Below are 22391 nucleotides of genomic sequence, written 5' to 3'. Positions count from 1 at the left end.
AATTATGTGAAATATTATTTATTAATTATATTTATTAGACACTCATGTCTAGACTTTGAATTATATGCAAATTATTACATATTTGTTACTTTTTGCATATCCTACGAGAGCATTAATAATGTGAACAAATTATAATGTTTTCAATTAATTAACATTAATTAGTTGAAAACATTATAATTTTGTTCACATTATTAATGCTCTCATGGAATATGCAAGAAGTAACAAATATGTAATTTAAATACATTTCGAAATCTACCATGCCTATCTCTGAAGATTTATAACTATAACTATAACTATAATTTACTCTATACATAGATGTACTCTTTCAACATATAATAATTTTTAAATAATTTTAAATAAATGTTTGCATTACGTCATAACTCACCATTTAAAGATAATTAATTTCAAAATTAATATAATTTTATAATATACATATAATAAAATGTGGAAAATGTACATTATTTTATTATGTAAAAAAATATTTTAATACACATTTATACACAAAAAACAGCTCCCGAAACTGAAAACCATTCAAAACCGTAAATTAAGAAATAATTAAAAATAGTATTACTGTACTATTAATTTTTTAACAGAATTATCTAACAATAAGTTTTTAGCTAATTATAAATAACTGTTAATTGAATTAATTTATTACGTTCAATTATATTTTTTAATCGCATTACTTTTTAATAAGAATCGAAATACAATTACTGAATATGGAAATTATTTTAATGATTATAACTTTGTATTTTGTCGATGGAGGTATTTTTTTGCGAGTTAAAAGCAAAAATACAATCGTTCGGTTGTTATACATATATATATATATATATATATATATTTTAGCTAAAATCGAATATGCGCTTTTCATTAGTGTTGGATCGAACGAAACTGAGCGTCACAGGAACAAAAGCCGCGTCACGGTTCTTGTGCTTGCACCTTTGCCCCTTTTCATCTCAACTTTAGTACGCCAGGCACGCGTGCAAAACTCAATGAAGCCGTTTTTATGGGAGAATACGCATTTTCATTCTACGTGTTCGGTATTTCAATATCGACCGCGTTCCTGCTAATATAATACGCTCGAACGCACACTGCGTTTATGTAAATCAATCACGTGGATCTTTTCTCTCTATGCGGTGAAGAGAGCACGATCCGTCAAATGTTATCGGCAAAATATAAAATATTGTATAACGTCAAAAATCAGAGACATTGTAATCGGTATGAATTTTTTTTCATGAATTCGGTCCTTCATGTGCGCTATGAAGAAAAATAAATCTTTCACTCGCTTCACTCGTCAGATCATTTTTATACGTCCGTATATATATTGAAAAAAATTCCAATCCATTTGCATTATAGATGTACATATATATATATATATATATATATATATATATATATATATATGTACCGATCACAATCCCTTACTTAATTGATCGATTTGTCCGGGTACTCATTCGGAAGCGCGCAGCTGTACAAATTACAGGCGAGCGCAAGGTACGAACATCTGACGAAAAGGCTGCGGGGGTGTGGTTTTTCTTTCTCTTTTTGTAGGTGTCATGGGTGAGACACAGGGACATCCATCTCCTCACCGTGGGCGTCGAGACGTATACATCGGACCAGAGATTCGTCGCGTTACATTCACCGCACTCGGAGGACTGGACGCTGCAAGTAAAATACCCCCAACGACGAGATTCCGGCACATACGAGTGTCAAGTATCCACGACGCCGCCCATAGGTCATTCCATGCTCCTTTCTGTGGTCGGTGAGTTCTACCTCTGCCCGTCTCTCTTTTTACATCGTTTTTCATCGCGCGGAGAGACCGTCGTCGTCGTGTGCTGATTTCACCCGAGACGCGGAAATTCACGCTATATCTGTTTGCTTGTTGGAAGTTTAATGTGCGCCGCACGTGCATCGCGATACTCACAGCATTTGCTTTACACTACGGTGGTTGATTCATTGTATGACTTAATCATTTGTGGGAAGTGTTTCTCAATGGAGACACGCGATTCATAGATATTTTACCTATAGCTGCTCCTCGTCCTCGCGATATCTGCTTACTCGCATTCGCCCCTCGACAAACGCGAATTCAAGCGGAAGAATTAAATTATCAACGTGAGGAGATACGATTTATGAAATCGGAATACGACCTCTTCCTTTCACTAAGATTTTTATGAAGCTCGTTGAAGTTTGTACGAAGCTCGTCAGACAGATTGCACAGTTTCCGGGAACTTGGCGAATTATAAATTTCTATCATTATGCATGTTCGCTCATTCTGCGGATAGGAACTTTAATCAGCTTCTCTAATTTGGAACTTAGTATTAACTTGATATATTAACCATTTAATAACAATCTTCTCTAAAATACAGATTTATGTAGATATGTATCTCCAATTGGTACTATGTAAAAATTGATAATGAAAATGTTTTGCAACGAGTCTTCTTTTAATATTCCGATAATTATTATACAGAGAGAGAAAGAGAAAAGTATTTGTTGCATTGGTGATACATTAATATTAATCTCTATCCATATTTTTGTTTATTATTATAATATTATTAGAAACATTATAATATTATGGTATTATTGATGTATAATATTGATGTTTCTAATCATAATAATGACGAGCCATGAACAAACAAGTAACAATAGTTTAATACAAAATTACGAGCTGTTCATTAATAATTTCTATTCTCTCTTAATAACTTTCCATTAATAATTAAAATTAATAACTATCTATTTTTATTTTAATCTTTATGAATTTTTATTGGCTAAAATAACACTATTTTATCGCTAAAATATTATAGTAAAATCATATAAAATTGTAAAATATAAAAAAGAGCAAAAGCTTAATCAAGAAAAATTAATTAACACACACGAGCATATGTACACATTTAATTTTATAATGTTTTGTCTGTTTAACTTCTGTTTCTTTTTTATTAACTAATTATAGCGTTTAATTATTTTTAAATGAAACAAAGAAGCAATAATAAGTCACATAATAAATGTAATTAAAAAAATATAAATTCTTGAAATGAATACATTTAGAATATTTTCGCTTCTTTTTTTCTTGGTTTTATAGTTTAAATTATCCATTAAAATTACTATTAAGTAAAACTAGCAGATAGGATCTCTTTACAAACTATATTAAAATCGAAGAGAGAGAGCATAAAATTGATACCTCTCTTATCACCATATAAATGTTTTTATAGCGTGTCTAAAGATGTTATTCGTTAATTCTATGATAATCTAAATTGAAACTAAGTTTAAGTGAAACTAAGTAAGTTTGAGAAGCTAATTAAATTTCCGCTGTATTTCGCAATAATAATTTAAGAGGAAAAATTCATCCATCGATGTAACATGATCTTTTTGCAAATTAACATAATACTTGCTTGAGATATTCGATCAGATTATTTTAATAATTATTATTAATTATATATATATATATATATATATATATATATATATGTATATGTATATTTTTATCCTTATTCACAGAACCTGTGACGGTAATTATTGGAGAACCAGAGATGTACATAAACAAGGATAGCACTATGAACTTGACCTGTGTTGTACGACACAGTCCTGAACCACCGTTTACCATTAAGTGGACTCACAATAATGAGGTATGTTGTCATTAAGTGGAATTTTGTTTGACTAAATTGAAAATAATTGCAAGAAGGAAGAGGAGAACGCGGGCCGACAAATTAATTTTCAATTATTAATTTCTAAGATGTCACATAAAAGATATTGACTTTTAAATCCGCATCTTTCTTTTCATTTCACCGTAATTTCTTATCATCTCTTATTCGAATCGCGCTTACCCGATCCGTCCGGTGTGTGATTTGTTTTAAACAAGTTTTTAAGTCTAAGATTCTGAGTTCGCAAAAGAGGAAACTTTTAATTTTAATATTACCTGTTCACAGAACATTTCTCCTTGTTCAATTTTTAAATGTACGAACATCGCGGTAACTCCACCTCATTTCTCAACTTCAAAACCTCACCCTTATCCTTCTCTTTCTCCTTTGCCGCGTAAAGTTTCTTCAGTATGTGCTTTACTAACCCTGGTCGCATTATATAACATCTATTTCTTCGTGTCTGTCTTTGTATCTTGTGGGCTTCTACTTAGGTCTTATATTCTTACTTTCGAGCTCCCACCGACAGTTCATCGCATTAACTCTCTCGTTTCGTGCAGTGTCTTCCATTTCTTCGCGAATATTATACGCACTGTATCCCCGTTCCTTTTTACATTTTCCGTATTTCACTATTGTTTCAGCGATGCTGACTTAATTTAAAATTATAGACTTTTAATTTTATAAATATACAGAATTATTTAGTATAATATCCATATAACTTGGTGCGCCAACACTCTTATACCTTTTCTTTGACCTATTATTTTCTAGTGCTTTTTCTATTTTTTTTAAATTATTATATATTTTGATTATTATTATTATTATTATGTAGTATAAGAATAATCCCCATTTAATTTAATTATTCTGAAACATCTCTCCGTTCCTTTCCTCTCTTTGTTACCATTTCTTTCGCTTCTTTTCCGAGAAAATTCATTTTCTTTTTTCCACCGGTTATTTATCTCTTTCATTTTCTTTTCTCTTATTCGAAGACCTTTTTCACAATCCGATTATCGCAATCCTCACCTGCGGGTCGAAATCTTGCTCATCCGTCTGTCGCGTTATTTCTTACTCTATTTCCCCAAGAATTTGACTTTCTTTCTCCGAACCCCATCTGTTTTGTAGCTTTCGATCCTGTAAGCTTTCGTGTCGCATACGCAGAGATTTTCCTTCATGCTCGTACTCCTCATCATTCACTTTCTATCCCCTTCCGATGCTATTGCACATCTATTGCACATCTGTACTAGCCAATCCTATCGTGATCTCGCGCGCGTTTGCTCAAATTCAGAGTGAAAAATTCGACACGTAGTATTTCTGCTATAGCCTCGTATTTTCCGTTTGTCTCGTCTCGTCGCACGCATTCCTTCCATATCCCTATAACCCAGTTAATCCCGCCGTTTGTAGGGAGAATTATGTCTGTTGAGATATGCGGGATATATACCTAACATAAATAATTAGTGAACGCGCAATCACGTTTCTGTCTTGTTGATATATAATTGAGTTCGCACAAATATCAGTATCGGTTCACTTTCTCTATTGAATGTAATTACATGAATTTATCATCAGCACGCAACATTTAATTATGAACCAAATTAAATATAACAATCGAAAGTATACCAACACGCGGACAAAGGATTTAACGATTTAGCGACAATTAAAATTATCATCGGCAAAAAATTCAAATATATAACAATAGTATTCGAGCGAATTTCCACCGACTTGAGCAATCGGTATTATCCATGGTGTAATCCGCTTTATATATCCTCGTTAAAAAGGCTTATGCAAGATCAACCTAATTCAAGGAAGTTCCACCGCAGAAAAAGCGTTGGATTATTATTTGATTTCTGAATATTTTCAGACTAACATTCTAACTCGAAAGAATCATACTGGAATTTATCGGACTCTAAAAATCCCGACAAAGTATGGCCCCTCCAGTATATGTGACCCCACTTTGTTTGGAATAATCTTTCGGATAAAATAAAACACAGACTGTGTAACTCGGAAACAAACAATGTTGGATTGAAAGACTTAATCCTTGTAGTATTTTCACATATACATATATATTAAAAATAATTCTATATATTAAAGAATTCTATGTATTGAAAATAAAGCTTACAGAGTCAAAAAGTAGAGTGGAAATGACGTTATGTTTGGGGAATTTTTCAATAATATTGGCATGATATTCTAGAATTACAACAAATATATAAAAATACAGATATTTTTTTTGCTGACTGTTGTGGACTTGATATTTTAAATTTTCCAAAATTTCAACATTTTTGACATTTTGCGGTCCGTCGACAGCACTCAGCCGTCGGCATTGTTACATTGGAATTTACTGACGGCATGCAATTGTAGTAATGACATGCAGACGTTGATGCGCACTGGATCGACTCTTACGCGAAATGAGAATGCATTAACATTATATCCATCAAAAGCGCTGAACATATTTTTTCGAAATTACATTAAAATTAAACTTTATATTAAATAAAAATTTAATGGAAGTAAATGTAGCCATCCCTTATTTTTAAAATATCTTTGTGATATTATTTAATTAGTAAGTTTAAGTAATTGGTACACTCGGTCCATGAAAAAATAAATTTATTCAATGACATTTCGCTTCATAAACTTGTGGCGTTTCTCAGAAAATGAATAAAGAACCGCAGCCTATTGCAATTATCCTTTAATAAACATTAAAGGTTTATGACATGGAATGTCAGTAAATCCCTTTAAAGGAACAGATTTATTCATTGACGTTTCGGTTCACAGACTTGTGGTTTTCCTCAGAAAATGAATAGAGAACCGCAACCTATTGCAATCACTCCTTAATAAACACTAAAGCTTTGAGACATAGAATGTTAGTAAATTCCTTTTGAGAAGCGTAAAAACAATAAACGTTATTAGAAAAAATATCAGTCTGATTAAAGAAAAACGTACGTAGAGAGACGAAACGTAACAATATCATACATCTATATACAAAAAAGGCACACTTGTATATACATTCATACACCTGTTTTGAATAATAAATTATATTTAAAATTGTGTCTCTTTTTGTACATCCGTATAGCTTATTAAAACTCAATTAAATGCAGAAAACTTGTTTTATAATTGAATTTTTGTTTTGATTGAAAAAAATCCAAACAAATCATATCTGATTTGTGTATAGCATAAAAAGAGGATGAAAATAGAATATTTTATTTTCCATACTGACTGAAAACAAATGAAATATTTGTCATTTTTAGTCTGTGGAATAGAGAGTACACGTAGATTCTTTCAAATTTTTGCATAAAACAAACGCACATAAAACCAAGCAGAATTTTTGATATCTCAGACCGTTTCAGAGATATTTGCATGTCACATTTTTCGCGCGGGTCCGAAATACATAAATCAATCCAATCTGTTATGTCACGATATTAAAGAGGCACAAGCTGTTACCCATGGATGAAAGAGCTTTCGATAAATTAATGTGCGTTACGTAATTGCAATATGCAGTATACATATATGGATATATGATATTGCGGATAATAATTAAATATTATGTTGTAAATTTGCAATGCAGAAATGTAATAACCCAGTATGATTCGATCAAAAAAATGTTTGCCTTACTAAACAGAAAACACACAGAAAGTGAGAAAGAGAGAGAGAGAGAGAGAGAGAGGAATAAAATATACTTGTATGCAATGTAGAGATGACTGCTAAAACTTAACGAGAAAAATTAATGAAATAAAAATAAACGAAATCAATGGAGAAACATTAAATTAAAAGCAGATACAAACTCAAAGGAATTATCAGATATCGAAATATGAAATGATACTCAATATAAATCCGTATCAGGAAGGAAATCAAATATATTATATATAAAAGATATTTAATATAAAAATATATATTTAATCCAACAAAGATATTTAATATAAAACAGATAAAATATATATCAAGTTGCAGTTATATTTTTGAACATATATAATAGTGCCTTCTCAGAAAGGCTCTGAAAGTTTTTGAAATCCATTTTGTAACAGTGACATATAAATCGTTTATTTTGAAAGTGTTGTAAGTTTAGCTCTGAAACATTATGAGTTTCAGAAATACAGACATAAACTGATACCTGCTATTATCGATTTTACCAAAGTTTCTGAGACTGGATTTCCACCAGTTTACAAACCAGGAAATACAATCTCGAGTCGAACGAAGGAGAGTTTTACGCAGTTTTTAATTTGTAGAGGAGATGATATACTCGGGGAAAAAAAATATAAATATAATAGCGTACGCTGTCGTGCAAAAATATATGTAATTAAATAAATTTATTATCTACGGGAAAGTTTTTCTTATATTCCATTATAATTGTATTGTAATATTATATATTGTTATATGATTTAAAATATAATAATAATAAAAGACTCACTATAAAGAATAATTTCGTATCTGTTACATTGATATTTAAAATGAGAAAGATTCAGTTACTTTATTACAATAACTTTTTAGTAAATGTCACCAATCAGTGTCGCTATCGATTTTTTTCAACTGAGGCTCAATCAATCATTTAATTAATAGATTTTCTCTACAAGTTCACGAACGCTATTGTGCATAAGCGTTGTCGGGAGAAATTTAATTAGAATAACATTTTTCCGGGCCCTGCACATAACAGGCGATCAATTATGACAGTCCGAGAGGAGGAGTGTCGGTTATCACGGAGAAGGGCGAAGTAACGACGTCATACCTTTTAATTCAACGTGCTCAACCGGCGGATAGCGGACAATACACCTGCCATCCGAGTAACGCCAACACAAAGACAGTCTTAGTTCATGTACTTAATGGTATGTATACTTCTTAATCTTATAACGCAGCTGCTGTTATAACGTTTGTACAGCAGCTTAATATACCTGATGGTTATTTCTATGCGTTATTCAGATCCGACTATTCGGAGTATATTGCGAAAAAAAATACATATTTTTTCGCAAAACTCTTGTATTACTTAAAAAAAAAAAAAAAAAAAGAAAGAAAGAAAAGAAGATTAATCTTTTGATTCTTGCAGGGGAACATCCGGCTGCGATGCAACACGGCGGACAGCTAAGATTAGCCAATCTACCTTTTGTAATGATCTCGACGACGCTTCTGACCTTTTTGAATCATCCTTATTAGACGTAGAAGTGGACCATTATAAATGTTAGTTGGAAATATTTTTTTCGAATTTTTTTTCGTTTTTTTTTTTTATTATTTGATTCTCGAGAAAAGGCAGTATGACTATCTATCGTTGAATATTCTGCGGAAAAAAATTCGTATGAATAACAGATCGATAAAATAAACTGCACGTTCGAGTCTTTTTACGATACAACGCATGACTTATATTTGTTTTAATATATTGTATGTTTGAATACATACATATATATATATATGTATGTATGTAGTGTTGTTACGTATATATGTATATCATACATATACATCATTCTTTATCATTTATTGTTCAAATATTTTCAAATTGAATAGTTTTTAGTAGTAATATATTTTTCAATTAAATTTTTCCTATTTTTTTATATTGAATAATATTCTTTATAGACTTATAAACGTTATCTGTATTATCTACGTCAATAAGAGCGTACCTCGCAAAAATCTATAGATGAATATATAATAGACCGAAAAAAGTTGTACCTTGGAAAACTGAAGGCATATTAAATTTCTATTAAAAGAAATAAAGTGGGGATAACGATAAATCCTCGAAAATAAATGACAGAACGATTTCTTACAAGAAAATGTGAAAATGGGGAAGCAGATTTTCGTTGCTGCTAAAACATCGTCAGAATGTACGATCTGAGTACGACTGAGCGAAGACAGGGTAACGAAAATCGGATATATTTGTAAAAATAATTGTCGATTATTTAATTTGAAAGGCTCATATCCGAGCAGCAGGTATAATGTTACATTTGCTTTATCATGGTTTACAAGACAATACGTTATGCTTGCCAAAAAAAACGTGTACATGTTACTGTTAATAAACATATTAGACATTTTAACATAGAGATATGTTAAAATCTATCATTATGTTGCGAGGACACATACGAGAATATATATACATATAAAGTACGAGATGTAAAACTGCGCTAAAATATGAACGTATACTAAATAATGCATGACTGAGCATGTCACATAAAAATAATGGGGTCATTCGCATAAAATTTTGAAAAAACAATGATTATCTTCGATACAAAAGATTTTGATAAATCTGTTTTGTATTTTGTTTTAAATTTATAATTTAAAAAAATTCATTTCAATAACTATCAAATATGATTTGTACTACAATCATGTCAAAATTCTATCGAGTCGACAGACATATATTCACTCTGATAATACCTCATTTTATATTAAACAATCATTTGATAAAATTTTCATCACTTGAAACGACTGTTGTAAAGTTCTAATGCAAAAGGCGATAAGTAAAATATAAAAAATCATAATTATATAATTTTTTAAATCGATTGTGAGTATATAATTATGACGTTTGAGATTATCAATTACAGAATAAGAAAATTTGGCCCTGTTTGCTGTGTACGATATCATATATTGTACGAGCATCGACATGTAATATATCTTCACATATACTTTATGTAATGTTATGTATATACATATATACGTTATGAATATATAATACGTTGTACATGCGAAACAACAAACCATAAAGTCTGGATAATTATTTAAGAAGAAACACAAAGCTGTTTGGTTTTTATAATGTTAGATTATATATATTGAAAAGTTTTAATTGTTTGTATAAAACGAGTTATACAAATAAACGGTTTGAGATTTACAGCACTTTGTCCTCAGGATATGCCTGTATACCGTTGTTGCCATACAAATTACGATTAGAACGTCAGTGTGTCGCGCATTTCTATATTTCAACTATTCGAATTTATATGAACAATTTGAAACAGTCATGTTTATTTCTTAATTTGACGAGTCTAGATAATAGCCAATTGTTATTTCGTGCAAATAAATCTATTATGATTAAACCATACGTATCAATCGTGTGTCATTTAAAGTATACATTGCCGTTTTCTTCTAATTTCGTGCATAAATGACATTATATATTTTTAAGGATTAAAGAGAGGTTTTATAGATTTATTGATATTAAATTCAATTTCAAATAACTAACAGATGGAATATGTAAAAATTAAAATTTTATATTTTGATTGGAGAATAAATATAAATGCTAATGTAAAATATATATATATATATATACATTACATCAGTGTTTCACGCGTGCACTTTTTAGGAATTACGGACTGTTAATGAATTTAAGAGAGAAGTTAATATTTTCTTGGCTAAAATATTTTATTTGTATTTGTGCATTTTTTAATTAAGGATTATCCGGCGTCACAAAATTAAAGTTCTATCAAAATAAAGCGTATATATATTGTTACACAAAATAAACAGATTTATAATAAGATTTTAAATCAAAGAATTTGAAATCAATGCTGAAATTTCTCTTTTATATAATACAAATTCATTTTTTTCTATATATACATATATGTAACTGGGATAGAAAATACGCGTTGATTGAAACATTCTATAAAATATTAAAAAAAAAAACTTTTTTAACTGCATTTGTATGGCTTTCATATATTACTTATAAATGTGCTTTTTAGTTTTAGTACACAATTTATTGAGTGTAAATAATAAAAAAATCGAAATAATTGAAATACTTGAAATAATTGATTTATATCAACTCTTTAATTAAACAATGGATATAGCAATATATTCTTATATGACGAATATCTTTTTGTAACGGTTCACACAGTTTGTAATGGATCTTTGTCTGTTTTAGATATACACACTTTGACAGATTTTTGTGCAGATTTTTGTACAGCACAATCTAATATCGTAGCAAATGTCTTCAAGAAACCACGTTCCGAATCAGAGTGATTCGTTAATATAACATGGATTCCGCGATGTACGGCATCTAATATATCGTGATGTAACATTTCACCCGTAACATACAAATCTGCAGGAACTTCTTTCAATACTGAAACGCCTGATCCAGCACATAATGCTATAGTATTAATATAACCATCTAAAATATAAATATAAAATAGTATGATTATATATATATATATATACACACACACTTTTGTCATTTATTATTTTACTAAAACTCACCTGCACCGCGTGCACGCGCTAATCTTACATGTTTCAGATCTGTACGTTGCTTTATTAAATTCACTGCTTGGTCGATAGATATCTGCGTCTTCAAGGTACACAATCTTCCCATTCCGTAAGTCGCATTATCCACATTTGGCTGAATCGGTTTATTGCTCTCAAGCTCTTAAAATAATATTTTCATAAGCAATAAGATATTAACATAGATCAATTAATATTAAACCGATTCAGATACTATAATAAATTTCTTTTCTTACCGAAAGCTTCCGCTAACCAGTCATTTACACCGCCTTTTACAGAATCAAAACTGGTATGTGGAGAGAAGACAGCAATTTTATTTTCCAGACATTTCGCCACTATTCGCTCCTATTATATATAATACATAATATAAATTAAAAATCGCAATAATTTTCTAATAATTTCATGGTGATGATATTTTACAGTACCTTCCAAGATCGAGTTGTAATAGACTTCAATGGAGTAAATATTAACGGATGATACGTGATAATTAAATCAGTTTTTAGTCCAATGGCTTCATCCATAACATCCTCGGTTAAATCATTTGTCAGTAAAATGCTCGACACATTTTTGGGTTCCGTGGGTTCAATCAATAATCCGATATTGTCCCAGGAAGCTGCGAGTGAGTTGTCCGCAAATGCATTTATTACGCTCACAATCTCCTTCAAAGGTACGCCAATTGTATTTTCTGCGATGTTACTCATCATTTTATATTGTTTGATATATTTGTACTCTTTAATACATCTATATCGCAAATGAAAATTGTTGCAGAATAATCCCACGTTGTATAAGCGCGTTAACATTTATGTGCCCTAAAATAAAGATGCAATTGTAACTGATATGATTTATAATATATTCGAAAATAATGTATCAAGGCATAAAATATAATAGTCAGTTATTTAAATTCATTGTTTATTTACAGAGTTTGTTAACAAAAATGTAAAGATATTGATTTCTCTCATATTTTTGGCATGAAAAAATTAATTTCCATTTTCATAATTTATTATCCACTATTCTTAAGTCTCTTTATTTAAATGAAAAAAAAAAAAAATAAAATAAAATTGCATAAACTATATTTTTACAGTTTTATTCTTTGTGGTTGTAAGACCATATTTTCACTAAACTATCATCACTCGCAGAAGCAAATTGTCCAGGGACTGTAGGATTCCATTGAACACAGTTAACATCTTGAGCATGTGCATTGTCCATTGAACAGATCATTGTAAAATTTGGTTGATGTGAATCACAGTCATTATCCTCCTTAAATATCCTAATTATGTCGTCGCCACATGCCGTCACTAATAAACCTGTAGTCTTGCACCAGTCGATGTCGTAAATAGTTCTTGTATGATAGCCTGATAGTGTACAAATACATTTCCAGACAGATTCGTTGTTCGGTGTAGGAATGCCTGTTTCGTTTCCTGGTTTATATTCTCGCCATATCTTTACCGTTTTATCATCACTGCAGGTTGCTATTCGATTACCAGTTTTATCCCATGAAAGACTCCATACTGTAGAACTGTGAGATGATAAGGTTGAGACACACGACCAGTCACTATCAGCTGCATCTTCTTTAAATATCTTCACTGTATTATCATAGCTGGCAGAAGCCAAAATTTCTTCATGTGGATGCCATCTTACCTAAAATAAACGTATACTCTTGTTATATATAAGAAATATAAATATTTCTATTTATATATCAATAAAAAAGTTTAAATTGATATTTTCTTAATTAAATCTTAGAAAAATAAAAAATCTATGTTTAAACCATAATTTTTCTTTTTCAGAAAAACAGAGACATACCTTTTTTACATCTTGAGTATGAGCATTAATAACAGCGGCACACTCGTATTCATCATCGTTCACTTCCCATACCCACACTGATTTGTCACGACTACATGTGGCGAGTATTTGACCAGAGATTGACCAACTAACGCTCTTCACTTCGTTTTCATGCCCTTCTAATGTCGCGTTACATTCAAACTGTCCTGATTTTTTATCCCATATCGCTGTAGTGGCATCAAAGCTTGCGGATGCAATGTAATTACCACAGGGGGACCAAGCTAATTCTCTAATGGTTCTAGAATGTCCTTCGGTGAGGATCATTTTTGTAACCCATTTAAGCCCCTCTAATCCCGAAATTATAATTTTTTTATCTTCGCCGCAAGAAGCTAAATAAGCACCCTTAGGGTGCCAGCAAACACTCCATACTCTGCCTCTGTGTCCAGTTAGGCTTTGCTTTAGTTCCAATGTATCCATTGCTACCTGCAACAGCATAATTTATTTTTTACATGGAAAACGATATTTGTTAGGATTACTTTATGGACAATATTTATAATAAAAATTCATATATATCTTTAATGCATGAATAAAATATAATTTGTAAATACAAAATATATAAAAATTTGAAAAATGTTTTTAAGCATGTAAGGTATTAAATATGATTTGTTAGGATACATTGGAACTAAGCAGCATAGTATATGACTCATATCACAAATACATGAAATATTTATTTTTCCAGTTTTTCCAGTTAACCTTCACATATATTATATATAAAATATATGCAGATATGTAAAACTTGTCTTTATAACGTAATGATAATGAGTGTAAATATAGAATCAAAGTTTGTTATATAATACATAAAATTAATTAATACTACTCAATTAAAATTATAGTTTTATTCCAGATAATAATAAGATGAAAGAAGTGTGGTAAACTCACCGTTGCACAGTCTTTATCAATGCTGTAGATATTTTAACGAATTGCTAGTCACTAATATTTGTATATGTGTAAATTACAGTTGTTAATATGTAATGCAAAAGAATGTAAATTATTTGTAAAAATATAACAACGATAACGATGCAATCTCTGTGGGGTTAGCTGTTGATTTTACCGATAGAGAAATGTAGTTTAATGAACAAACTGTCAAAAGTGATGACAGATGGCGCGATTGACAGTTCAATTCGCGCCATTTTCGTCGCATATTTCCGCTTTAGTTTTACATGGAATGTTTCGCAAGACGCACCTCACAGAATATTCTTTTCATTTTAGAATCTAGTTCTTCTTAGCAATGGGAAGAGCTCATTTTTTTGTAAGTTTTCATATCTTCTCTTTCAATTGCTTGTAACTCTGAAACTAATTCATACCTCATTATGTGTCATTTTTGTTAAAGAAATCTCATCATCTCATCGTTAATAAATGGCTCCGAGCACTGAAATATTAAAATATCCTGCCATTTCCTAGTTATTATTGAAATAGATAATATTCAATTATATTTTATTTCTTAAAAAATATAATAAAAATAATAACAAATTGAAAACGAACTCCATTTTTATATGCATTATTACATGCATAAAATAAGAAAATTAATTAATCGTAAAATAATTGCGATTTAATCATTATCTTTAGCAATCGTAAATCGTATATCATCGTGCGCATTTCACAACTTCACTTCGCGCTCGATATTAACCATATATATACATGTCATTAATCCAATAATTATATATATATACTCAAAGGCGCTGTTCGAATCAGCGAAGCGCGCAATCTCCGTGACGATGCAGGGAGTACATCATCATCATCATCATCATTATCTACCAAAATAAAGAGGAGGAGCGATAAAAGACAAGGTAAAAAAAAAATTATTTATGTCACTACATTAATTATATATATATATATATATATATATATATATATATATATATATATATAATTTTACAGTTTAATTTAAAACATTATATCTTCATTATAAAAATAATTTTATTAATAAATATAAATTTTTGTTATATCTAAAAATAAAAAAAATAATCTATTTAGATTTTTAAATATATAAATTAATATACATATATACGTCTTTCGAATCTTCGAGGTCTGTCTGCTGCCACGGTGCGGAGAGTAGCGAACTTATTCGCGATCGAGCGAGACCAGCGGCTGCTAACCAAGGATTGCAGGTGAAGAGAGCGAGAGAAAGAAAGAAAGAGAGAGAGACGGAGAGCGACTCGCTCCTCGCTCAGTCGTCACATTCGCGTATATATACGGTGTAATAACACAACGCCTACGTTACACATATACATGTAAGCGAGTCGAGTTCCGCGGGACAGTCGGTGGCGAGGAGGCGGTCGACGGCAACGCGGTGACAGGACAGAGACGACGGGGTCGGCGACGACGAGTATCGGCCGCTAGCGGAGGACGACACGACACGACCCGACCCGACCCGATCCGACACCTGCTCGACACGGGGCTCTACTCTCGCGGGAGGAGGCGGTAAGCTGGATACGTACGGATACATATGCACGTAGGAATAAACGCGGATGGACAGAGAGAGCAGCGGAACGCGGCCATACTCAAACAACGGCCGAACGGAGAGATGAAGTGATAATAGAATCGAATCCGAGAGATCTCGCCGATTGAAGAAGGAGAGACTACGCGAGCTTCATCGAGTCGCGAGTCGGCGCGAGTGTCTCCGCTCCGCGATATATCGGTGCTCGGGAGAGCGAGCCAGCAGAGCAGCAACCAGCAGCAGCAGCGAGGAGAACCCGAAGAGAAGAGAGAGAGAGAGAGAGGAGCGGCCGGAACGGGCGGAAGTGTGTGCGGGAAAAAGAGGAAAAGCCAGCGAGAGAAAGAGAGGAAGGATCCGGTTAGTCCAACGAGATGAGCGCCAAGACTGACGTGAACAGGCGAGTTTTGGCGATCCAGGCGAAGAAGAAGCGGCACAAGCCCAGCAAGCGCAAGGGCAAGGCCAATTCCCAGGGCGAGCAGGACTCGGCGCAGAGCTCGAAGGGGCCGAGGAGCGGCCAGGAAACGGCCGCCGCCTCCATCAAGTACTTCGACGGCACCCTCGAGAAATTCAGCAACCGCGAGGAGCGCATCTACTGTGATCTCGGCGACCACAACGGGACCAGGTATCCCCCGATTCATGCGAGCCGACAACCGGCGTCAGCGTGGCATCTGACGTTAACACGCGTTCAAACTCGTTACCGGATTTTTTTTACCTCTTTCTTTCTTCCCTTTTTTTGCCCCTTTTTTTTTGTACAAGTGATGTTACGAACGATGACACACGTTACCGTTTACGCGCGCATGCACTTTTTCTATTACGGTATCGCGTACCTGTGTTAACGTCAGATGACAGGTTGTCGTTGAAGCGACTTTTTCGCCGACAGTTCGAACTTTCTTCTTCATTTCTTTATCGTTCGAAGGCTTTATCTCTGTTTATGGAAATTTTGAGAAACGAGCGATATTTTCATATCTTTTATGTATATTCGTAATCGCTGAAGATTGAATAACAATGATTGATGTTAAGATATGAATAACGTATAATGTGAAATAATTATGCATAATATTATAATTTCTTCATTTCTTTATCATTCAAAGTGTCTCTGTTTATGGAAATTTTAAGAAATGAGCAGTATTTTCATATCTTTTATATATGTTCGTAACCACTGAAAATTGAATAACAATTGATGTAACGATATCTAAAGATATGAATAACAATTAATGTAAGTGAGATAATTATGCATGATAATTTCTTCAGCGATTATAAACAGTAATATTTATACTCTGAGATGATTGCATGTAATCTTGAAAATTTTGATGACAATAGGATGCGTCATGTAAAATCAAAGCAGTTATGTAACGTGCAACTGCTTCATCACTTTATTTCAGTGGCTTCCCTTTTCTCGTGAAAAGTTAATGGTTGCAAACACATGGTCGGTTGCATTTTACTTTGTGTTCATGATATATCGATACATTTGTCGTAGATTGGAACCGTGTCATAGTTCTAGCAATGAGACGATAGAAGATGATGACGAAGTATTCAGCAGCGAAGACGAGGAGCAGGAGGATAGCAGTGATTATTGTAAAGGTGGATACCATCCTGTGAAAATAGGAGATCTCTTTTTAAATCGATATCACGTTACCCGTAAGCTCGGTTGGGGTCACTTCTCCACTGTATGGCTCTGTTGGGATTTACAGGTATACTAATGAATTTGCTAATGAATCTCTTTTTACACTTACATAAAATACACAGGATATCTTGATGAATTTGATTCCACAGGATAAACGTTTTGTGGCGCTTAAAATCGTGAAATCCGCATCCCATTTTACTGAGACTGCGTTGGATGAAATTAAATTATTAAAAGACGTGCGCGATACAGATCCCACTGATCCTAAGCGCAATAAGACCGTCCAGTTGCTCAATGACTTCAAGATCAGCGGCATTAATGGTCTGCATGTTTGCATGGTATTCGAAGTGCTTGGACATAATCTTCTTAAATTGATTATTAAGTCAAATTATAGAGGTATTCCAAGGAATAATGTAAAACGCATCATCAGACAAGTCCTCGAAGGTCTCGATTATCTTCATAATAAATGTAAGATGATAATTTCAATTATATTGAAATTTATATATTTAGCTAACTTTACATAGAAGTTTAACAGAATATTATGGATTTGAAATGAAGAAAGAGTATGCTAAAAATTGCAATTTATAAATAATTTACTATTATATATAGTATATTGAATTTTCTTTCAGGTAAGATTATCCATACAGACATTAAACCTGAAAATGTTCTTGTATGCGTCGACGAGACTTATATACGAAAATTAGCTTGCGAAGCGACAGAATTGCATTCGATGGGAGCAAAGTTACCCGTGTCCCTGATTTCTACCGCACCGAAGGAATTCCAAGAACCCATACCAAATTCTAAAATGTCCAAGAACAAGAAGAAAAAATTAAAGAAGAAAGCCAAGCGCCAGAACGAACTCTTGAAGAAACAGATGGAACAGATTGAGGAATTAGAAGAGCAAAGTAAACTCGCGAATAACACGAGAGAGAACGGAGAGGTTGAAACGAATAGCCTAGATCAAGATCTTAATACGGAAAGCATAGAGGACAATACGGAGAGTAAAGGTTCGCCCGACATTTCGGAACCGTCCGCGCCTTCCTTACACATGAACGGAGTAGACGGTTTAGCGGGCGGCGAGAAAATACAGAGTCCGTCGCCCGAGCAAGAATCCGAAAAGATGGACAATGTGACTCTGTGCGATGTGGAGAAAAGCTGCGGCGAAGGTGTTCTACCACCGGATGCCGAGGATACTGATGAATGTAGCGAAAGTAAGTATAACGTTAAGCGAACACGTATATCTATAGCTTTGTTTCCTCCTGCATAATTTCGTTTGTCATCCGTCATTTTATTTTCTAGGCCGTAGGTCGTTTAATCCACCGGAGAGCAAGCAGTTGAAACGAACCTTCGTATCGCCATTGGATCCTGCCATAATGGAATGCGAGGTCGACGTGAAGATAGCGGATCTCGGAAACGCGTGTTGGGTTCATAAGAAATTCACGGATGACATTCAGACTCGTCAGTACAGGTCGCTTGAGGTTCTGTTAGGCTCCGGATATGATACCTCTGCTGATATATGGTCCACCGCTTGCATGGCGTTCGAATTGGCGACTGGCGATTACCTTTTTGAACCGCACAGTGGTAAAGATTACTGCAGGTAATGATTGCAAGAATAAGCAGTTGTATAAGCTTCCTAAAATTTTAATTTTCTGGATTCTCGCCGCGAGATCGTATTGGATTGTGACATCAGAGGCGAGATTGCACACGTTGAAAATTCTTTGACACCATTTTTAAATGAAAAGCTATTTTGGTGAAACATTATTTCAGATGGCTTTAGCACACTCGCAAATTTCTTTTTCTTTTAGAGTCAATGGGGAACAATCGTAAGATGATCGTGATATCTAAGAATTTTTAGCGCGTGTTTTCTCACCTCTGACTTCACAATTCCAACATGGTCAAAAAACATTTTTTATAATATATTATTTTAAAATCAATTATTATTTCAGAGATGAAGATCACTTGGCTCATATAATCGAGTTGTTGGGAGAAATACCGAGACGTATTGCTCTTTCGGGGAAGAACTCAAAGATATACTTTAACAAAAAGGGTGAACTGAAGCATATTACTGGGTTGAAACCGTGGGGGCTATACGAAGTACTGACGGAGAAGTATGACTGGACGCCGAGCGAAGCGCGTGAGTTCGCAGAGTTCCTAACACCGATGCTCGAATTTAATCCGAGCATGCGAGCCACTGCAGCCGAGTGCCTGAAGCATCCGTGGCTGCAAATCAAAAAGTGATCGCGTTTTTTATTGTTTTATCTGTAATATTCTCACTCCGCTCCCTTGAATTTTCACCCCAGTCCCAGACCGCCCGGTTATCGCGATTGTAAATCGAGAGTGTGATAGGAAGCCGAAAATACTTGCGAACGTCAGGTGTGTTATTTCGCGTACTGAAAATTATTAATTCCGCGAGCCAATTTGCGTAAGAGCAAGTGCATCGTATCAAGAACGCGCACACAGACATACATACTCACACATACACATGTACACATTAGAAAACTGTTTGATATACGAATTACGGGAACGAATTGTATCATATGTTGTTATATTAATCATACGAATGTGTCTCCGTGTGAGGAAATGCTACGAAACCGAAAAAGTTTCAAGAAGATTGTTATATATCCTTTACAAAATGGTGATTTGACAATATCGCGAAAGTCGCCTCAAGGAAACAACTTTCGAACGTAAATGTAACGAGAGCGAAGTGTCGCAAAATCCGGAAATCATTGAAGAAGATCTTGCAACATTCCGCTGATTTCCATATATAAATAACGGCCGCGCGCGTGCTTCCTAATAAAACACTCTCAAACGTCATCGGCTGATCATTTGTGTGATTGTAATACACTTGTTACATCGTGTTTTTAATTAGTGATGAGAGAAAACTTAAATTAAAAAAATTTCATAGTATACTTTATATACATATTACTTTTCGTATTCTCGTGTCGCATTCTTCGTACTCGTCATTTAATTTATCTAATGAATATTCCAAGAATCGTGGGATCTACTCGTAATGCACTGTGCGAAAAGGGGCTTATTGGTGGACTCAATAACGTGTTCGGTTTAAAATTAGGACTCATCGCCTTGACTCAGTTATCTGTATATACTTTTATATATTACATACACCGGTCGCTGTAAATTCTTGCCAACAAACTTGTCGAGAAATCGTAACAGGACAGAAATGACTAATTAATATTTTATGTCTACCTCAATATACGTGAACCGGTTAGAAATACTCACAAACATACATATGCAACAAGAAACTGTTCACGTATAAATTGAAATAGATTGATTTATATATTGTAAAATAATTAAGAGTTGGTCACCAGATTCTTGGGATATTACAACTATTTTGGGCACTAATTGGAATAAGACAATATGTATGCACACTCATATTTTTATGATACATTTTCTAACCGTTTAGTTTATAAAATTCGCGATGTATATTAAACAATATTATTTTTATTTATCGACAAAAATATTAAAAATCAAATTTTTTTTAGCAATAAGCATCAATAGGGCTGTGTGTCTAACATATATGTTACATAGTAATATTTATATACTTACTGTAAGCACAGCTTACATATATGTGGCAATAAAACTAACGTCATTATATGTATGTAGTATTTACGATTTACACGTGAAAGAAAATGCAATTTGTCTTGTTCCGTTGTGCCCTGCAATAACGATATACGATTTCTAATAAACATTTCTGTTATAAACTCGTTTATGTCGCTCCAATGCGAACACCATATACATAATGTACAACTACGAAAAAGAGTATCTATATCGCAGATAAGGTCTTGGTGAACACAATGAACGAGAAAAAGAAACGTTAATTTTTGTGCGAACCCCCTTACTACGTGAATATTGACTGACTACTGAAGCTCTCTGCCGATATAATAATTGTCTTCTATTTTATAAACGAGAAAGCGAAGCAGTACGTTCCACCGAACCCTTTGGGCGTCGCGCATACTTTCTTATGTCGACGAATTCAATTCATGCTTCCCGCAGAATGTTCTGTTTCGCTTCGCCTGCCAGTCTAAGGTCACATTTCATAGGAAAAAAAAAAGAAAAAAAACAATCTTGAATTATGGAGATGCGTGCGTATGTGGAAATCGTCATAATGTATAAATATTTTGTCACTCACTGCAGTTACATATTTCTTCTCGGGTAAAAGAGGAAAATACTTCCGTGAAAATATATTATCTATTTTTTAACATTATGCATTTTTTATTTATTTTTTATTATTTTGGATTAGCACATTGATTGATGTTTCTTTATTATTTTATTATAAGCGGATGTATGAAATTTTTATGTAGACAAGGCGCAGTTTTTAATTTTAATTTATTAAAAATCAACGTATATTCTTATGAAAATTTGTTTACTGATTTTTATTATTCGAATTCAGCTGTTTATTGCTTAATTCGACAAGATCATTTCTTGCGATTTTAGGAGAAAAAAAAATGTTTAAAGCAGGCACTTACGATATTCCTAAAATTTACAATATATATACATATATGCGAGAGATTCGATCAGAAAGTGCCTCTTCTACCCGCGTTAACAATTAATGTCGGATACAAAACGATGCGTTTATATCGCAATTTTATCCCGGCAATGCAAATCTAATGCATTTTAGTTCATAACATATTATTTATTACCATCCCTTCTTCCCGCAGTTTTCGTAGCAATTGCGTGGCTCGTTTGTAAATCTCAT

The 22391-nt window shown here is 33.1% G+C and overlaps 3 protein-coding genes across 8 annotated transcripts in view; 2 read left to right on the top strand and 1 right to left on the bottom strand.

The window, feature by feature from the left end:
• Nucleotides 1–10617, top strand: part of LOC114941608 (neurotrimin) — a 61867-nt gene extending 51250 nt beyond the window's left edge. For all 5 annotated transcript variants that reach the window (XM_085487005.1, XM_085487004.1, XM_085487003.1 and 2 more), the window contains 4 exons: nt 1549–1759; nt 3490–3617; nt 8260–8428; nt 8647–10617. In XM_085487005.1, the coding sequence (XP_085343131.1) occupies nt 1549–1759; nt 3490–3617; nt 8260–8428; nt 8647–8753 (615 nt within the window). In that variant the 3' untranslated portion in view covers nt 8754–10617. The remainder of the gene's footprint in view (nt 1–1548; nt 1760–3489; nt 3618–8259; nt 8429–8646) is intronic.
• Nucleotides 10618–11314: 697 nt separating this feature from the next.
• Nucleotides 11315–14716, bottom strand: Ciao1 (cytosolic iron-sulfur assembly component 1). 2 transcript variants are annotated; one of them, XM_085487000.1, is made up of 5 exons: nt 14499–14716; nt 12206–12589; nt 12017–12125; nt 11760–11924; nt 11315–11673 (listed from the first exon to the last, which is right to left on the bottom strand). In XM_085487000.1, exons 2-5 carry the CDS (start codon nt 12578–12580, stop codon nt 11393–11395), a joined length of 930 nt encoding a protein of 309 aa, XP_085343126.1. In that variant the 5' UTR covers nt 12581–12589; nt 14499–14716; the 3' UTR covers nt 11315–11392. The 2 variants fall into 2 exon arrangements, with proteins under 2 accessions (XP_085343126.1, XP_085343125.1); XM_085486999.1 differs by lacking the exons at nt 11315–11673; nt 11760–11924; nt 12017–12125; nt 12206–12589 and adding exons at nt 12673–13418; nt 13581–14042 and having other exon boundaries at nt 14499–14697.
• Nucleotides 14717–15335: 619 nt separating this feature from the next.
• On the top strand, nt 15336–21894 carry SRPK (SR splicing factor protein kinase). The gene is made up of 7 exons (XM_085486998.1): nt 15336–15406; nt 15646–16678; nt 17534–17747; nt 17830–18145; nt 18307–18888; nt 18977–19274; nt 19624–21894. The coding sequence occupies exons 2-7, from the start codon at nt 16428–16430 to the stop codon at nt 19913–19915; spliced, it is 1953 nt and encodes a 650-aa protein (XP_085343124.1). The 5' UTR covers nt 15336–15406; nt 15646–16427; the 3' UTR covers nt 19916–21894.
• Nucleotides 21895–22391: the final 497 nt, after the last annotated feature.

The sequence above is a fragment of the Nylanderia fulva genome, unplaced genomic scaffold, assembly GCF_048542155.1.
Source record: "Nylanderia fulva isolate GAGA-0341 unplaced genomic scaffold, ASM4854215v1 Scaffold5, whole genome shotgun sequence".
In the NCBI taxonomy this organism is placed as follows: Eukaryota; Metazoa; Arthropoda; class Insecta; order Hymenoptera; family Formicidae; genus Nylanderia; species Nylanderia fulva.
Note: the sequence above shows the minus strand (reverse complement) of the source record. Positions and strands in the feature narration are given on the sequence as shown.

Coding starts and splice junctions, on each gene's coding strand:
- Ciao1 (XM_085486999.1), bottom strand. CDS start 14,036: ATGGATACATTGGAACTAAAGCAAAGCCTAACTGGACACAGAGGCAGA. Junction 13,419..13,580: donor ATACTCAAGATGTAAAAAAG/GTATGTCTCTGT, acceptor CGTTTATTTTAG/GTAAGATGGCATCCACATGA.
- SRPK (XM_085486998.1), top strand. CDS start 16,428: ATGAGCGCCAAGACTGACGTGAACAGGCGAGTTTTGGCGATCCAGGCG. Junction 17,748..17,829: donor GGCTCTGTTGGGATTTACAG/GTATACTAATGA, acceptor TTGATTCCACAG/GATAAACGTTTTGTGGCGCT. Junction 18,889..18,976: donor TACTGATGAATGTAGCGAAA/GTAAGTATAACG, acceptor TTTATTTTCTAG/GCCGTAGGTCGTTTAATCCA.